The sequence below is a fragment of the Theropithecus gelada genome, chromosome 11, assembly GCF_003255815.1.
Source record: "Theropithecus gelada isolate Dixy chromosome 11, Tgel_1.0, whole genome shotgun sequence".
NCBI lineage: Eukaryota > Metazoa > Chordata > Mammalia > Primates > Cercopithecidae > Theropithecus > Theropithecus gelada.
In genome coordinates, this window is record NC_037679.1 from 76665073 (window position 1) to 76684373 (window position 19301).

Here is a 19301-nt window from a genome sequence, read left to right on the forward strand (position 1 = left end):
CTCCAGCCTGGGCAACAGAGCAAGACTCCGTCTCAAAAAAAAAAAAAATCTATTTGTCTCAAGGTAAGGAGGCTGGGATTTTGCAGCCCTGAAAAAGGTAGTCACTGTCTCTGAACTACCTGGGGAAGGGGGAGGGGCTCAGTCCCAGGTACCTGGGGGAGGCAGCTGCAAGGTACTAGCCATTTGCTGCAGCCTCTGTAGCAGCGGCTGGTCAAAGAGATCACTGGAAATCTGATCTGAGCACAAGACGGAAGTGGGTGAGGTAAGACTATGACCACTGGCCGCTGAGTTTATAATCACATCCTGTCTTCAAAGCAGAGGAGGAGTGCTCCTTGGTCCTAGGGAAGAATAAGCCTCCAGCATCTATGAAGTACTCTGAAATCCCTTAGTTGATCAGACCCTTCGAATCTAAGGCCCTGAGAGCAGATGACTCAGAGAATATCGCAACTCCTAGTGTGCGTTCCTCACTCTGCCACCCACAGGAAGGGTGATCTTGACACCAGCATGCTCCTCCCCATGGCCCTGTACTTGGCAAACAACCCACTCTTGCGATAATGAGAGCCTAAGTCCAAGACTGCTTTTCCAGGAGTGGGTCTGGATGGGCACTAAGCAATGCTTCCCACCCCCTTCCTGTCCCCTGCCTGGAGCATCAGGTAGCAGCAGCCTGAATCATGGCAATAGCTGGCCCAAACAAGCCAGGCTCAGTCCTGTGGCTGCAAAGCAGAATCTATCTCCACTCTCCCCCAGTCCCTGCCTGGTACAAACAATTGCAAAATATGCTCAAGGCCTTTAACGTCCCGGTCCAAGCTTTTGCTCAGTCTGTTTCCTCGGCCCAGAGCGCCCTGACTGCTTCACCTGGCTAACTCCTCTTCCTTCAAGATGTAGCTTCAAGGTCTTCCAGGAGAGCAACTTGTGCATTACTGCATCCGCCCGACCTTGACGCGGCACCGCAGCACTTCCACACTTAAATACAAATACGAATTATCTGGGAGGCTTAGTAAAATGCACATTTCTAGGCCTTATGCTCACAGCCTGGTCCAGGAAATCTGCAGAGGAGCTCTGGAAGCTGCAATGTTAAGCTTGCACCTTGATCCCGAGATAGGTGGGGCCAGGGCACACCTTGAGAACTGATAGTAACTGTGAGCATCTCCAGGACAAGTGTGTCTTCTTCACCCTTATACTCCGAGTGGCAGCAGAGAATCCCCACACGCTCAGAGATGGCTGAACTAACCAGAACCAAAACATAATCTGAGAAGAGAAAATGGGTAGCTAAAACAAGCATCAGAGACAGCTAAAATGCTACTTATCCACTTGTGGTTCTGGAAGGTGCTCCCCTCTCTTCCACACTCCAGCCCATGAAAAAAAAAAAAAAAAAAAGCATCTCCGTTCAAACTCTCGTTTTCTAGAGCAGGTGTCACCCAAATCACGTTGTGCATTTTCCTGCAAGAAATGCAGATAGCAGTAGAGAGGCTTCCAAGGAACCAGATCCCAGCTCTGCAGAAACTTGTGGAAGGACCCCGAGAAGGGGGAAGAATGCAGGTAACACGTGATTGAAGGCTGGGAAACCCATCAGCATCTTACTGCAAAAGCAAACTTCTGCCAGCTGAATCCAGTTATCAGACAATATGTGAATTGTGCTGACATTCTACTCTCAGAGCTAAACTCCATTCCGCTCTCACGAACCTATTAGATGAAAACGCCTCAATTTAGATAACTGCAAATTGCTTTCTGAGTCTTAATTTCCTATTAGTTCATTAATCTCGCTATTCAGAATGCCAACAAGACAGCTAATGATAATTCCGGAGGAAGTGGGCATGAAATCGGAGCAGGAGGGAAGGGGGTTAGACATGAAGGAGATGTTGCTGGCTTCCTGGGTGGAGGGGTACCCCAAAGTTAATTCATAAAGTTAGTAATATAGCATTAGCTACATTAATTAAATACTTCTACTGGACTGGGTACTAGGATGAACATGTCATTGAACAATTACCTTGTTTTGTTGTCGTTGTTGTTGTTAAGCAGTCTAGTAAGGTGGATATTATTATCCCCATTCTACAAAAAAAAAAAACCTGAGGCTCCAAGGGGCCGCACAACCAGCTGGCAGCAGAGTCAGGGTTCAAATACAGGCATGTCTGACCTACAGCCTGTGTTCCTAATCACACGTTATCTTTTTTCTTTTCTTTTCTTTTTTTTTTTTTTTTTTGAGATAGGGTCTCACTTTGTCACCCAGGCTGGAGTGCAGTAGTGCAATCTCGGCTCACTGCAACCTCCACCTCCTACGTTCAAGTGATTCTCCTGCCTCAGCCTCCCGAGTAGCTGGGATTACAGGCACCCACCACCAAACTGGGCTAATTTTTTGCAGTTTTAGTGGAGACGGGGTTTCACCATGTTGGCCAGGCTGGTTTCGAACTCCTGACCTCAAATGATCTGCCTGCCTCAGCCTCCCAAAGTTCTGGGACTACACGCGTGAGCCACCATGCCTGCCTCCTAATCACACATTATCTTTTAGGCTCGTCATACCAATGGATGAATTTGCTGGGCAGATGATGATGAAAAAGATTCCTATCTATAGAGTGCAGTTAAAGCATGTAAGAACAGAAGAGCCTGAAACACCATCAGCAAAGACTTACACAAACATCTTGCATTATAAAATGCCCAGCTGGACAATACAGTTTGAATTTGTTTTTTAAGCTAGTACTTCTAATGTAGAGCGGTGGTTTGCAAACTGGGGTCCGAGGGCCAGCAGCCTCAGTGTGGCCTGGGAACTTGATAGAAATAGACATTCTGGGAGTCCACCCCAGAGGTATTGAACCTGAGAGTCTAGAAGTGGAGCCCAGAAAGCTGTTTGTTAAATAAACCCTCCAGGGGATTCTTGTGCACACTCAAGTTTGAGAACCATCATCTAGAAAATGAAAAGTAGCTCAGGAAAGAAATTTGGCGATCACCTAGAGTAGTGTTTCTCAAACGTTAATGTGCAAAAGAATCACCAGGACTGTATTAGCCTGCTTTCGTGCTGCTGATAAAGATGTACCTGAGACTGGGTAATTTATAAAGAAAAAGAGGTTTAAGGGAGTCATAGTTCCATGTGGCTGGGGAGGCCTCACAATCATGGTGGAAGCCCAAAGGTGGCGACAAGAGAGAATGAAAGTCAAGCGAAAGGTGTTTCCCCTTATAAAAGCATCAGATCTCTTGAGACTTATTCACTACCACAAGAACAGTATGTGGGAAACGGCCCCCATGATTCAATTATCTCCCTCTGGGTCCCTCCCACAACACGTGGGAATTATGGGAGCTACAATTCAAGATGAGATTTGGGTGGGGACACAGCCAAACCATATCAAGGACCATCTTAAATGCAAATTCTGATTTGGCAGGTCTGGAGTGGGCCCCGAGAATGTGCATTTCCAGCCAGGTGCCAGGTGACGCTCATGGTGCTGGTCCAGGGACCATGTGCAGAATAGCATGAGGCCAATCCAATCCCTGTCACCCAGGGAGTTTCTGGCAGTAACAGAACTGGATTTGCTCTGGGTGAAAAAAAAAAAAAAAAATCATTCCCTTCAGGGAAGGTTCAAACCCAGGCTTCTGGAGGGGCTTTCAGAGGACAGGAAATGACCCAGATCACACACTACTATTTTTGCAAAGTTCTCACTCAGGTATGAGACCATCCTTGAACACTTTAATTGAAGTTGCAGCCCCCATCCTGACCCTTCTCTGCTTTGTCCATCTTCTTAGCATTTTGCAACATCTTATCATATGACCTAATTTACTAATTTACTTTGTTTACTGTCTGCCCAACTCCTGCCCATGCCCCAGCATAGAAACTAGGGAAGGATTTTGTCTCTTTTATTCACTGTCGTTTCCCCAGTGCCAACAATTGTGCAGTCTATAGCAGGTGCCCAAAAAGTATTAGTTGAATAAGTGAACAAATGGTTCTGCTCATTTTCTACAAGAAGCTGCCTCCTCATCCTTGGTGTCACCTCTCTGAAATGTCACCTGTCACCGCTCTTTATGTGTACACTCTCATTTTATTGACATTCAATTTCCATAGGTGTGTCTCCTCTAAACTCCTTGACATGGGGTCTGTACATCTCCCATTTCTATCCCTCATCCAACCCTTCTATCAGCTCATAAGTGCACCCAAAATTCTGCGAATCTTTGAAAACACATACAAGTAACCCTCTATCCTCACTATAACTAATGCAAAAACTGCAGGAATTTATTATAGAACACGTCTCAACTTCAACTGGTGATATTAGCAATGCATGCTCATAATTATGTACTGGAGATTGCTCTCAATTCTGTTGTAGTTTCTGCAAGCACTATGTCAAAACTCCTGAAGCATGTCAGATCTTCATGTTTTGAAATTTTGGTTTTGAATTTTGCCTCTTATATGCCAGGAGTCATTTTCGCACAAGATGGAATAGGGAAGAATGTGATAAAACATTGCAATCTGGAGCATGGACATTTCATTGACTCCTTCCAACAGCCCTGTGGTGGGCATTAATGTCACACTTGCGTTGTAGAGAGAAACGCTGAGCCCCATGATGGCACACCTCTGCTTAAGCTCATGCAAGAGTTTAGTAATGGAGCTGGGACCCAAACTCAGCTCTGACTGCTTTCCAAGTCTGTGTTCTTGCAGCCTGCCCCCCGATCCCATCCCTATCCTTCCCACAACCTCCTCTCCCAACCCTTGGCAGGGTCTAAGGCTTTGCTCAGGATTTTTAGACCAGAGAGCACTAGCAAAGGCTACTTCTGAGTTCTGCGTCTAGTGCTGGAACTGAAAACGGCCTGGGAAGTGTTCGGCCTCGTTACCCCAGCTGCATTCCTGTCACCTAATTACCTGACTTCAAAGCCTCCACACGGCAGGTATGAGGATGTAAGAGTTGCCATCACCTCCTCGGAATGTGGTAGGACTAGATACAGATGAGACGGGTCTTCAGAGCTGCTGGTATACGGAGAAAATCAGCCAGCCCGGGGGCCAGACTTAAAGGCCTAGCCTTATGCCTTTTGTTGTCAGAAAGACCACTGAGAGCCTAGGTTCACAGAGGACCAAGGCAAGGAAGGTGGCCTTGAAGTACTAATGCTTGGTCATTATTGCCCCTGCTTCCCCTTAAATTTTTTTTTTTTTTTTTTTTTTTTTTTTTTTTTTTGAGACAGGGTCTTTCTCTGTTGCCTAGTCTAGAGTGCAGTGGTGCAATCCCAGCTCATTGCAACCTCAAGCTCCTAGGCTCAAGTGATCCTCCTGCCTCAGCCTCCCAAGTAGCTAGGACCACAAATATGTGCCATCACTCCTGGCTAATTTTTTACCTTAATTTATTTTGTAGAGACAGGGTCTAGTTCTGTTGCCCAGGCTGGTCTTGAACTCCTGTCCTCAAGTAATCTTCCTGCCTCAGCCTCCAGAGTGGCTAGGACAACAGGCATGTACCATCATGCCTGACTAATTTTGTGTGTGTGTGTGTGTGTGTGTGTGTGTGTGTGTGTGGATGGGGGTCTCACTATGTTGCCAAAGCTGGTCTCAAACTCTTGGGCTCAACTGATCCTCCTGCCTCAGCCTCCCAAAGTGCTGGAGTTACAGGCATAAGACTCTGCATCTGGCCTGTGCTTCCCTTTATACTATGGGGCTTAAGGCTCCCCACGAGGAGGGGAGGAAAGGATGCTCAACCTTATCTTCATTACTCAGGTGAGACTGCCAGGTGGAGGGTACGGACAGGGGTGGGGCAAAGTGGGCAGAGTGAGAGCTTGCCCTTGCCACTATCTCACTTTTATCTTGGGGCAGGGATGTGGGGAGGCCTGAAAGGGCCTAAATGAGAGGCCTCTGCCTGGACTAGACAAGGAAGAGCAAGCCTAGAGCAGAAAGAGGAATTCTCAGAATCTTTTAAACTAAATGACTTCTATAAAGCAAACAGATGCACGTTCATTTGTAATTATTACATAAAGTTGACTGTTACTGACTATTTTGTAATGTTGGACCTGAAGGGGTATGTAATACGTGTTTACAGAAGGAGAGAGAGGGAAAGATTGAGGCCCAAGAGCAAAGCATTGCAATTTCTTACAAAGGACTGGACTAAGCCAGGCACTGTGTTATGTCCTCAAGTGTGCTGAGTTATCAAAAGCTCATTGCCACCCAAGGCAGGCATGATAATTATATTAGTCTGTTTTTATGCTGCTGATAAAGACGTACCCATGACTAGGTAATTTATAAAGAAAAAGAGGTTGAATGGACTCACAGTTCCATGTGGCCAGGGAGGCCTCACAATCATGGTGGAAGGCAAAAGGCACTTCTTACATGGCAGTGGCAAGAGAGAATGAGAAAAAAGAAGCAAAAGGGGTTTCCCCTTATAAAACCATCAGATCCCATGAGACTTATTCATGCCACAAGGATAGTACGGGGGAAACCGCCCCAGTGATTCAATTATCTCCCACCGAGTCCCTCCCATAACATGTGGGAATTGTGGGAGCTACCATTCAAGATGAGATTTTGGTGGTGACACAGCCAAACCATATCAATTATTATTCCTTTCACACAGATGAAAATACTAGGGACAGAAATGTGAAGTGACTTGCCCAAGGTCAGGCAGCTGCCAAGTGGCAGCGCCAGGATTTGAAACCAGAGCCCATATCTAGTGTCTCAGTCTTCTTCTTCCTCCCTACCTTTTGCCAGCCATGACCTTGAATGGGGGTGAGGAAGAGAAAGGAAGCTGGGGGAGGCAGAGCTTGGGTGGTCTGGCTTTCTCATTAAAATTCCAGACCAACATGATACTACAGAAAGTGAGCAGAAAAGGAGTTAGGGATCTGGGTTCAGGTCCTGACTGTCACTTCTTCACAGTGACTTTTCATTGCTAGACTCAGCCTTCACATCTGTAAAATGGGGAGAATTACAATGCTGGTTCAAAAAGGTACCATGAGGAGAAAGAAAAAGCAGAGACAGACTTGGGAGCCAGGCGCGGTGGCTCCCGCCTGCAATCCCAACACTTTGGGAGCCTGACGAGGGAGGATCACTTGAGGTCAGGAGTTCAAGAGCAGCCTGGCCAACATGGTAAAACCCTGTCTCTACTAAAATTACAAAAAAAAAAAAAAAAAAAAAGCCAACATGGTGGCACAGGCCTGTAGTCCCAGCTACTCAGGAGACTGAGGCAGGAGAATTGGTTGAACCCGGGAGGCGCAGGTTGCAGTGAGCCAAGATCACACCACTGCCCTCCACCCTGGATGACAGAGCAAGACTCCATCTCAAAAAAAAAAAAAGACAGAGAGAGAAAAGGATTTGGCAAATTCTAACTCAGGATCAGCAAATTACAGCTGGGGGCCACAGCCAGCCTGTAGTCTGTTTTTGCAAATAAAGTTTTATTGGAATAAATGAAGCTGTCAAGACTGTTTCTGTATTGTTTACGGCTGCTTATGGTCTGCAAAGCCTAAAATATTTGCTATCTGGTCAACTTGAGAAAGTGTGCCAACCCCTGGCCTTAGATGCTATGAAAATGAGAAGTACCACTGTGCCTCAGCACACAGCATTAGGCATTTCCAGCATCTTCCATCAGCTCTGGTTCTTATTCAGAATTGCCCTCCCTTGACCCCCTACCGAAAGTAGAGGTGCATTTCAAATCTATTTCTTAAAAACAAAGCAAACAAGAGTGAAGAAATCAAACTCCCAAAGGCTGTTTCAGTGACCTGCATAGTTCTAGCTGACACTGGGTGCTGGAAAAAGTCACCGCAGGGCACAGTCACTTACTTGCAGTTTTTACACTTGAGGCCAAAAAGCATCCCTTTCCCACAGACTGTGCATGTCTGAGACATCCAGTACTTGGTGGAAAACCTGTGGAAAAGAGAAAATGTTCAAGGTTAAGGAAACGGCAACTGACCTATCTGTAGAGGGATGAAGCACTTGAAGAGCAAGCACACGAACCCTGGATTCCAGTCCTGTTTCTTCCAAGCTGTGTGACTTAATCAAGTTGCTTAAACCACTGGAACCTCTGTTTCCCCATCTGTAAACTCCAGATAATAACAGTATTGACCTCGTAGGTTACTGGGGAGATTAAATGAGGTCAGTCAGGCATGTCAAGGTCTCCGTGCAGTGCCTGGTACATAGTAAGCACTCAGTAAATTGGGTTGTGACTATACTATTACCTTGAACATTCATAAGGGTCATTCATTTGTTCAACAAATATTGCCTGGTGGCCTACTATATGCCAAGGTCAGTTCTGGGACAGAGCAATGGATAGGGCTGGAACTGCCTGCAGAAAGCTACAAAGCAAGGTGGAGCCTCCTGGGGGACCCGCTGAACCATCTCCCATCAGTTGCTGGTCACACCACCTGGGGAGTATCAAAGGGAGCCCTCCCCTCCCGAAAGACCTGAGAACCCAAACTTCAGTGGCAGAGAAGAGTCTTTGAAAGTGAAAGCCATTTCAGACCATCAGCTCACCTTGCTCTCCAACCCCATCCACTTGCTGCAAACATGGGCAGTTTGGAGGTCTCCCGTGCACAGCTATAAACCAACTGGAGCAGAGGTGCATTCGATTAACTCCCCGGGCACATCTCCCCTCGATATTGCCAGGGTGCTTTCTTCCCCAAGAGATATGAGGCAGCGGCAGGACTGGGCCCAAGAAAAGTACTGAAGGTTGCCAGGTCACAGTTAATTTTAATTTTCAATGTGTGTCACCGTCAGCAGGAGTTGTATCTAATCTCCACTGCCTCAGAGTGTCAAAAGGGAAATCGGAAGTGATTATATAACTTGGAGTCGGATAATTTCGAGGGAAAGGTTGCATCCCTCTGTTGGACCGTTTTGCCTGATTTGGGTCAGTCACTCTCCAAACAAAATAAGCCACAGCCCAAAGCCTCCAAATCTAAGCAAATAGCAATATTCTGAGCAAAGACGCTTACTGCCAAGAAAACTCTCCCTCTCTGGTTTTGGATTTGTGAGTTGGTCAAGCCCCTTTCTTTCCCTTCAGCAGAGCCAGTGAGTTTAGCAGACTCTGTTTTGCAGAATTTGGCAGCTCTGGGGAATGGCGGTGAAGGAACATGTATTTCACTCATCAGCCAGCCACACAGGAATGGCGGGCAGGCGTCAGAAGCAGTGGGTGACAGTTTTTTCTCCTTTCCAGCCCTCTCTTGTGCTTGGGATCAGCTCTGCCTCTTCCCCAGCTCTGGCTGAAGTGACTTGGATGGCAGCAGATGGGATTTTAATTTCATTTCTTCACCGAGGCTGGGGTGAGTCCAGTTCTCTCTACCTCCTGGCATTAAGCCCAGGGAGAAACACAGGGAGAGACTGAAGAGTAGTAGGTCATCCCAAGTCTCAGCTCCTCTGGGAAGACATTCCTACAATTAACAGGTTGTCTCCCTCCTCTGGGCATCAGCTTTTGAATCTTAGGGAAGCTACCAGAGAGCCTGGGGGCTGGGCGATCTAAGGGGTGGGGCTGAGCCAGGGGCATGGCCAATCCAGGAGCCGAGCTGAGCCAGAGGAGTGGCTGACCCAGGGGTGTGGCCGAGCCAAGGGCGTGGCTGAGCCAGGGGCGTAGCCAATTCAAAACTGGGGATGAGCCAGGGGCAGGGCCAGTCCAGGGAGCATGGTCGATCAAGGGGCGTGGCCAATCCAGGGGTGGAGCAGAGCCAGAGAGCAGTGAGGAGGAAAATACAAAGAAAAGCCCTCGTCTTTGATGCCCTTCTCTCTGCAGCTCAAGGCCTGACCATTGACGTGTCTATCACACACTTCTCACTGCTTCCTCCAAAGTTTTCTCATTTCAGTCTTAACAACTATCCTGTCAACACACTTCTTTCAAAAACTGTTGACGAGATGCCATTCCGTGAGTCCCCATCACGAGAATGCTCATCTCCGCCATGGCCCCAGCTATGGTGATGCATCTGGCCCTGCTATCACCCTACCATGTCACCCTGATCTCTCCATACTGTCGTGGTCTGTTAACTATCTGACCCTCCCCTAGAGCACAAGCTCCCCAAGGGAACAGGCCTTATGTCTTGGTCAGGGCTGTAACTGTGGCACAGAAACTCTGTAAATACAAGTGGAAAGAATCCATGAATGAGTGAACGGGTCCCCCAGTGAGTTCACAGAGGCCCTGGTGCTAGGAAAACCCAGCAGGGTGTCAAAAGAACACAAAGTACTGAGGCTAATTAGCTTTTCGACCTATCGCTTAATCTCCCAGGGCCTCAGTTTGCCTATCTGTCCAATGGCCATGAGCACACTTGCCCCACTCACCCTGCTAAGTTTGTGAGGAGACTGGAACTACCAAGGCGAAGTGGGGAACGCTAAATTCAGGGAGTTAAAGGACTTCTTATAAGGGATGCCTGGTATATGCAAACCCCCCTCCCCAAAAGGGCAGGTATAGCCTTGGAGAGGACCACCTGTTCCATGCACCCAGCAGGGCTAGAGCTCTGGACCGACCTCCACCACACCAGAGAATGGACACCTGCAATCTTGTGTATTCTGGGTGAGGAGATCAAAAATTAGGACATAAAGCATTAATCTTAAGAATGATACTGTTTATTAAGTGTTTGTTATGTGCCAGGCCCTGTGCTAAGCACTTTACATATATTATCTCATTTAATCTGTACAGTCACCCTATAGGTAGGCAGAATTATCTAAGGAAAAAATTGAGCCTCAGAAAGGTTAAGTAACTTCCAAGGTTGCAAAGCTATACGAGCTGGGATTGGAACACGGGTCAGTCTGACTCCAAAGCCCTGGCTTTTAACTGCTATGTGCTAATTTTATAAGGGTCAGATTAGTAAGAAGCAGATGTCTCAGTCCCCTGGTTGCCACTTTAAAGTTTAGCCTAGCAGAGGAGAAAGGGACATGGAGATGTAGGTGCTGGAGTTCAATAGCCCAGCCTTCTCTCACCCCAGTGCAGGGGCCAGAGCCCCCACCCCTCACAGGGCTGTGAAGTAGGCACCAGTGCACACAGGAATCCAGCCTACCTGTGCTTGATGGAGTTGCCGAGATCTCTGCGAGGGATCTGCGGGGACCAACGTGGCACAGACAGTGTGTCTAAAGAGAAAAGAGAACAGCCTGTTACACAAAGGGTCAGAGACTGGGGTAGGCTCTGGCAAGCCCTGGAAGGAAAAGGGGGGGCTCGTCACCCTCAGGAAGGACACCAGTTGCCATCACTTGCTAAACCAAAGCCAAGTGGAACACTGGTTTAGCTTGTCACCTCAACTCACGCAAGGTCCCTGGGCAGGGCTGCCAGGGGATGCCTTAAATGAAGCCAGCTGTGGAATGAATAAAAGCAAGCATCACTTCCATTTACGGAGTGCTTGGTGTGTGCCAGGCATGTGCTAAGTGATTCACATGCCTTAGCTTGCTACATTCTCCAAACGACCCCAAGAATAGGGGTTGCTAGCATCTTCACCTTACAGAAGAAAAAACTAAGGCTTGGAGAGGGGAAGTCGCTTGCTCTAGGTCATATACCTTAGAGGCTGCACAGCAGCTGTGATTTCGGGTTCAAGGAAACTGAAATGAACATATGCCTTTGCATGAAAGTTAGAGTGCAGTGGATTCCCAGTGACAGCCAGGCACGTGATGCTTTTCTCATTTCTGCCATGCCTCTATACAACTGCCAAGTTATTTATTTAACATTTTAGGCTGACTCCAATATTTTTGGCTAAATACACTTATTTTAAAAGCAAACCCTATGTGGAAAGCCATATCAATTTCTGTACATTATAGATAATTATTTTAATAATGTCCAACCATGCACCACCTAAAGTTATGCAAGAGTAAGTAGGTGGATGGATGAGTGAATAGATGGGTGGGATGGATAGGATGGATGGATAGGCAGGTGGGTGAGTGGATGGATGGATGGATAGGTGGGTGGGTGAGTGGATGAATGGATGGATAAGTGGGTGGGTAAGTGGGTGGATGGATGAATAGATGGATAGATGGGTGGGTGGGTGGATGGATGGATGGATGGATGGATGGATGGGTGGATGGATGGATGGATGGATGCATGGATGGATGGATGGATGGATGGATGGATGGACGGGTGAATGGAAATACGGATAGGTGAGTGGATAGACAGGTGGGTGGGTGGGTGGATGCATGATGAATGGGAATGAGGAAGAAACAAAACAAAATCAAACTTCAGATGAGATGCCTGTCCCCATCTGGTCTTTTCTTTCATCCCTTAGGCTAAATCTCAACGAACTGTACTATCACTCCATTACAGACTGAGTTCTGGTTCTCCCACAGACCCTGTGCACCAGGTCCCACCTCCGCCCTACTCCCCATTGCCCACACCATCCTTCTGGCAGAGCCTGTAGGCCCCAGAGAGCTGTAAAACAATGGCAACAAGTAACCAGTGTTGCCTGTGGAATCTCCACCAGACAGGGAGAGAAGCAGCAAGTGCCTGACCCTACACGCCAGTTCTCATTTCTCAGGCCAGATGGATGGAGCCAGCTCCCTGTGTCTGGAGCTGCAAATGCATGCCTCATTTTTCACAGCAATTGTTATGGAGTGGCACTCTCTTCGGGGAGCCGGGCATGTCAGAACCTATCACAGAGCATTTAACCCCCAACCTACTTGCTCCTCTATTCTGTCTAATGACACCGTCCACAGCCATCTGAAAGCTGTTTCCAGAAATCCCAGTTCTGCCCTTGTAAAGCTGGGATCCTTTATGAGAGAGCTAATGATTTCCCAAGCTTCAAAGGGCAGAGAAAACCTAGGAGGGAAAGAGCATGATGTATCAATCAGAATTATAGCCTGTGGGATTCCTTTAGTTTAAGTAAAAACTAAATGTCATCAACCTCAAGCCCATTTTACTACTTGTTTCCATTTCTGAGGGAAATAGAAAAGATAAGAGGAAAAAAAAAATTTTTAAGAGAGCATTTTTCTATTCCTATCCCTTTTGGGGACTGAAGTCAGATGTGGGAGGAGGGAGTCCACCATTAACTCCCTAAGGTGCTTTCTTCAGTGCCAGGGGTGGGTGGACTGCGCTGGAGAGGAAGGGTCAGCGTCCTCACCAGGAAATCTACAAAACTAGGAGTGCTAAATGGGTTTCATTTCAGGCGCCACTAGTAGTGGCTGCCCAAAGAAGTGTGTTAAAATGGATTCTGAGGCTCAACAGGAAAGGGCACTGAAATTGATTAGCAATGTCTGCCACGAGTGAAGAATAAGATTGTACCAACAGGTCCGCCTACATTTTCCACCTCTGCAAGAGCAGGAACCACATCTCATCTTTCCACCATCATCTCAAAGCATAGTGCCTGAAGCAAAGTACTTAATACACGTTTGCTGAATCCAAGATTATTATAATAAAAACTCTGAGTTTACTGATTACTCAATAGGTGCTAGGCATTATGCTATGCATGTTATACCTGGAAGCTATTCCTCTGTGCGGTCAGGCTATCATTATTCCCATTGTGCAAAGGAAGACAAAAGGATCTCAGAGAAATGCAGTGACTTGCTAAAGGCCACACAGTCAGGTACCTGCAGATGCTCAATGAGGAACTCTGCAATTGTTTGAAAGTCTTCCAGGAGCCCCTGCACCCCAGTTCTCAACCAGACGAGTGCTTTTTCCCCCTAGGGGATATCTGGCAATGTCTGGGGACATTTTTGGTTTTCACACTCTGTGTGTGTGTGTATGTGTATATGTGTGTGTGTGTGTGACCAGCATTTGGTGGAGAGACAGCAGGGATACTGTTTAACATCTTATAATGCACAGGGCAGACTCCCATTATAAAGAATTAAACAGCCCAAAATGTCAATAGCACCAAGGTAGAGAATTCCTGATCTAGATGTTTCTCTGTTTCTCTAGCCAGCTTCTTCCCTTACTACCCCCACCCCTCCACCAAAAATCCCCCAGGTGGTGCTTCTGAGGCTCAACTCAGCAGAGAACAAATCCTCTTTTATTATAAGCACATCTCACTATTAGGTTCACAGCCTAATATTCAGTTATTCTCAATTATAGCTCCTTTTCAAAAACTAGATGTAATTAAGTTTAGTAGTTTGGTCTCATTTCCCAATATCTGGTTGAAGGGGTGAATTCTGTCAATTACATTAAGTGGCTGCAGCATCATTAGTCTCATGCAATAATAACCTCCACGCGGCTTCCTACGTGGGCGTGAAGATTTGAACTTTGAGATCCTTTCTTTGCTTTCTTCATTTGGATTTTATTAAACTTGCCAATGCAAGCCTTAAAGCAACGGAAAACTGTTGAAAGGGAAGGGGAAAAAATATATGAAAATCCAGGGCTTATCATAGCAGAGAAGACAAACAACATTTACAGCAATTAAACCAAAACAGAAACTTCTGTTTAACAATCAAAGCACCTATTAAGATGTCTCCATAGCTGAACAAAAGCTTCTTTTCTTCTCTAATTTTCTGATAACAAGTCATGCAGACACAGAGGCAGAATTTTGTGCATCCCTGGTGCCTACGGTCTCAGGAGTAGAATAATAGACATTTCTCCGTAGATATTTTCATTTCTAGTGCACAGAAAGAAAGAGGCGGAAGGAGGGAAGTTTCTTCTCCCCTTGCACAGGTCTAGCTATTGATGTCTTCTGAGAAATGCATCTGCCCAGAAGGGGCTTTGCACAGAAGAGGGAAAAGCCAGGAGCCCTGGTCTTTGGAATCACCTTAGCAGTCAGAGAGACAAACAGAAGGCCCAACAGAAGAAACCAACATTAACAAAGCATCCACACCGCACAGAGCTGCTTGATGAAAAATCAGTCTCTGACCTGGTGAATTTGAAAGCTCCCTGACGGATGAGCTAGGCACGGGAAAAATACGTGAGGATATACACAGAGATACAGGGAAAAATGGGTGACAATGAAGGAAAGGAAGAGGAGGAGAAGAAAGAAGAAAATAAGATATAAGAAAAATACGGCTGGGTGCGGTGACTCACACCTGTAATCACAATACTTTGGGAGGCCAAGGTGGGAGGATCACCTGAGGTCAGGAGTTCGAGACCAGACCCTTGACCTATATTATCCCATTAATACAAACACTACAGAGTATACACACACGTAGCATATCAGCCATGATCATTAGTGCTATTTCAACAAGGAAATTAAAAAGTTATCCTGACTGCCCAAAGTAAATGCAAGTAAATGCCAGAATGGGGATTTTTAATTGAGCCGTGGCTGTGAATTTCATCTCCCTTTCACAGATGGGAATATTGAGGCTTAGAAGCAATATGCAATTGTCTAGAGCTGATAAGTGACTGAGTTGAGATTTAAACTGCAGACAGAAACAAACTGGACGCTTTTAGTCCAGACCTCCCTCCAACACCCTGCTTAACCCATCCTATACTGCCAAGGCCTCCTATCTACCTCTGTCTGGGAAGGACCAAGGAGGCCTGGGAGGTGATGTAATAGCATAATGCTACTGTCCCACCCAAAAGATGATCACGTCCTAATCCCTGGAACCTGGGACTATGTTATCTTATCCAGCAAAAAGAGATGCTGAAGATGTGACCAAGTTAATTATCTTGAGATGGAGAGGTTACCCTGGATTACACGGGTGGACCCGATGTCACCATAGGCCCGTATAAGACGGAGGGAGGAGGGTGAGAGTCAGAGGTCAGAGAAGGGGACGTGACAATGAAAGCCGAGGTCAGAGTGATGCAACTGCTGATTCTGAAGGAGGAGGTGGGACACCAGCCAAGGCACAGAGCTAGAAAAGGCGAGAATGGATTCTTCCCCTAGAGCTTCCAGAAGGAACCAGCTCTGCCAACACCCTGATCTTAATCCCATTGGCATCCATTTCGGACTTCTGACCTCCAGAACTGTAAGATAATAAATCTGTGTTGTTTTCAGTCACTGAGTTGGTGGCCGTTTGTCACAGCAGCCATGGGAAACTGACACAGCACCTACCTTGTTCCAGGCATGGTTTCAAGGGGATATGGTGAACAGGATAACCATGTTTTTTGAGCTTAGAGTCTACAGGGGGAAAGTACAGAAAGTAAATGAGCCAAGAAATAAGAGTCCATGAGGAAAATGAAACAGTACCGACGTTGGGGTTGTTTTACGGCAACGGAAACCCTGATGTGCGTTAGAATGGAAGGAGGACGCTGTGCTGGGCAGTATGGATTTAAGAGCTCCCTCTGGCGGTCGAGGGGAAATAGCCTGCCAGGCTGTAACTGGAAAAAACAGGGAGGGCCTCCCCACCTCACTATCCCCGCATCAATGCTCCATCACCCCAACCCCTACCCAGGTCCAGCGCTACAGCCCTAACCCTGACAAGATCATTCCTTCGCAAGGTCATTCTCCCAACCCAGGCCTTTCCCACCAGAGCTGTCATGATCCCACCCACAGCCCCTCATAAAAAATCCACATCCCATCACTCCTCAGTGTCCCCGGGAAAAGCAAAGGGGGTGTACTCATTGGCCCCACAGCCTGTATTATTTTTCAGAAGCTAACAGAGTATATTTACTATGCCGTGGCATAGACTGACCTTAGAGGAGAGTTTCTGAAGAAATTTTCATGGGATTTGCATTCTTAAACCCAAGCAGGGGAGGATAAAGAGATAGCCACAGGAAGAAAGCAAAGCCAATTTTAAAAAATTATTGTTTGTAATTTGTCTGCTATGGGGACAAATGACACTAGGCTGGGAGATTTTGGGGTTTGGGCCTGGGTCTCATCTGTCACTGTATCCCCAAGTGTCTAGCTCAGGATCTGCTCAAAGAATATTAAATGTGTGTTTAATGGACAGATGAAGGACGAACAAATGAATAGACTGATAGTCAAGTCCTGGCTGAAACTGGTGTTTTTCTGGTTAATGAGAAACTTACGTGGCCCTGGGAGATCTTAGAGATAACTTTATCAGACTCAGAGCAAATCTGAACTGATTTATCCTCAAAATATTCAGTGTGGTAGGGAAGAAAGTACACATTATAACTATTTCACAGATGGCAAATTGAGGTAGATGTGGGATGTGACCTGCTGAGTGTCTTTGGGCAAGTGACAACCCCATGAGCTTCAATGTCATCAGGCAAAAACTGTGAGTAAATAACAGTGCCCACTGTACCTCATTGTGTTGTTTGAAGACTAAGTAGGATAATGCACAAAGAGTATTCTGTATTCTGAGCATGAGAGCAATGCTCAGACATATTTATTATATGTATCTTGCAGCTATGTCTTCATTTAATCCACACAGTCTTATGAGTTTGTATCCCCAGTTTATAGATAAGGAAAGTAAGGATAACTAAATTGTTCAAAGTCATATAGCTAAAGTTCACCAAATATCGTGAACTCCAGAGTTGAACCCAGTTTCCTATAAAATTAAAGCCTTCTATCCAGCTCCATACCATGTCCCCTTCTGAGATAAACGTAAAAATTATCTTAAAAGCCATGCCAGTCTAGAGTTGAAAAGGACTACAAGAAATAGTTTATTGCAGTCTTTGAATCTCTCAACCCTGTTGGATAAATAAGGAGCTACTCTACCCTAAATGTTTCCATGGAGATAAAGACCTCTGAGCACATAATATTATTAAACATAATAGCTAACTTTTATTAAGCACCTACTACACAGCGGGACCTAGATTATGTGATTTAGATGTATTATTTCACTTAGTCTCCATAATTCCCTTTTAGGTGCTAACGCTCAGGTCTGAACCCAAGAGCTCATCCTCAGAAGTAACACAAAGGAACTGGAAGTTCCAAACTGCCCTTAAACTTCCAGCCCAGGGACATGACAGACTGAGTGAGAACTCAGCAGAGGTGCTGCATTCAAATCAACTAGCAAATTCATTGAGCCTAAAGGTAACTGAAACTAATAAAACTTAGACCATTAAACTTTTCTTTGGAGTCACAGGCCAGTCACCAGCTAAAATCCCACTGATTTATCCAAGGTGCCAACCAATCCTAGATTAAAGCTGCTCATGATATCATTCACATAGCAGAGGATAACTCTATTTGCTTTAATATGCAGCTCAAATATATCAGATCTGAAAGTATTTTAATTATGTGCAGTTTCTAAAGGTTACAGCTCCATGATGCTTCAGGGCCAAATTGCATTTCTTCATGGTGTTGGACATAATTTTCTCCCTGAAACAGTGACACTCATCTCCCAAGATCCAAACATCATCATCTGGGACCCTTGATGGCTATGGAGGCTTCCATGGAACCCCTTGGCACTGGTGAGTGCATAGACCAGGGTGGCTTTGGTTTCATGTCATTGGGGAAGAAATAAGGCAGAGGAGACTGACAGCGATAAGAGATGCTAGGGGTGAGCAAGGATTCTTGATGGAAGGGATCATATACAGGGATTTCACAGAAGTTTCCTGGGGCTCCCATGACATTGAGACAAAACAATGGGCAACGGCTAAGCTATTGAGACTATGGCCTCAGTTCCTGTCCATTGCAGGAATGCAAATATTAGGATCACAGCAATCCATGCATGTGTGGAGTTTAAGTTAGAGACAAGACCCTGAGTGTGGACCTCCTCTGGAGACAGAGTAGCATATTTCTGAACAGGAAGGGCCTCAAGGGCAATCAACTTGCCCAGTGAAGTGTGGGAGAGAGAGCATGGGACTTTGACGTGAGCACACCTGTGACAAACACCAGCTCTGCCACTTACAAACTATGGGATCTTGGTACTCTTACTTTTCTGAGACTCGGTTTCTCCTATAAAAAAGAGGTCATTGTATCTCCCTCATAAGATTGGTAGGAGGATAAAGTGGGGTGATATAATTGGAACAGTGATCCACTGAGTGTCTGATATAGTATTGTTATTACTGTTTTTGTCATTGTCATCATCACTCTGCCTCTTGAATTTAACACATCAGTTAGAAAATGACAAATCTCTGTACGAACTATGACTTAGGGCCAGAGTTGGCAAACTTGACCCTCAGGCCAAATTCAACTCACTGTCTAATTTTATAAAGTTCGATTGGCACACAGCCACACCCACTCATTGACATATTGTCTATGACAGCAGTAGTAGTTCTAACAGAGACAGTATGGTCCACCAAACAAAAAAATATTTATTACCTGGCCCTTTAAAGAAAATGAGTGCCAAGTCCTGATTTAGAGCTGTGAAACTCATTTTCTTGGCTAATCAGCAGAAAGATTTTTTTCTATGGAGCCAGAAGACCAGGGTTCAGGATCCCCTTCTGCCACTTACATGGTAGGAATCCTTAGACAAACGGTCTGTAGTCTCCAAGCCAAAATACATTAAACTACTTGGTGTCACCCCACTGCCCACTTAATCCTAGCACCCTGTGACGTGTGTTGTTTTGATCCCCATTTTGCAGAAGAGAAGAGTCAGACAAAGAGGACTTGCAAGCAGCCCAGTCAAGATGATAGCCCAACGCTGTGTTCTTTCAACCCCTCACTGTCTCTCGGTAGAATAATCCATGAGGGAG

At 46.0% G+C, this 19301-nt stretch overlaps 1 protein-coding gene across 1 annotated transcript in view; it reads right to left on the reverse strand.

The window, feature by feature from the left end:
* The window catches only part of KSR2 (kinase suppressor of ras 2), a 494911-nt gene that overhangs the window by 101086 nt on the left and 374524 nt on the right, over positions 1-19301 (reverse strand). The window contains exons 6-7 of the mRNA XM_025402906.1: positions 10918-10987; positions 7724-7807 (exon numbers count right to left, since the gene is read on the reverse strand). Coding sequence (XP_025258691.1) covers positions 7724-7807; positions 10918-10987 — 154 coding nt within the window. The remainder of the gene's footprint in view (positions 1-7723; positions 7808-10917; positions 10988-19301) is intronic.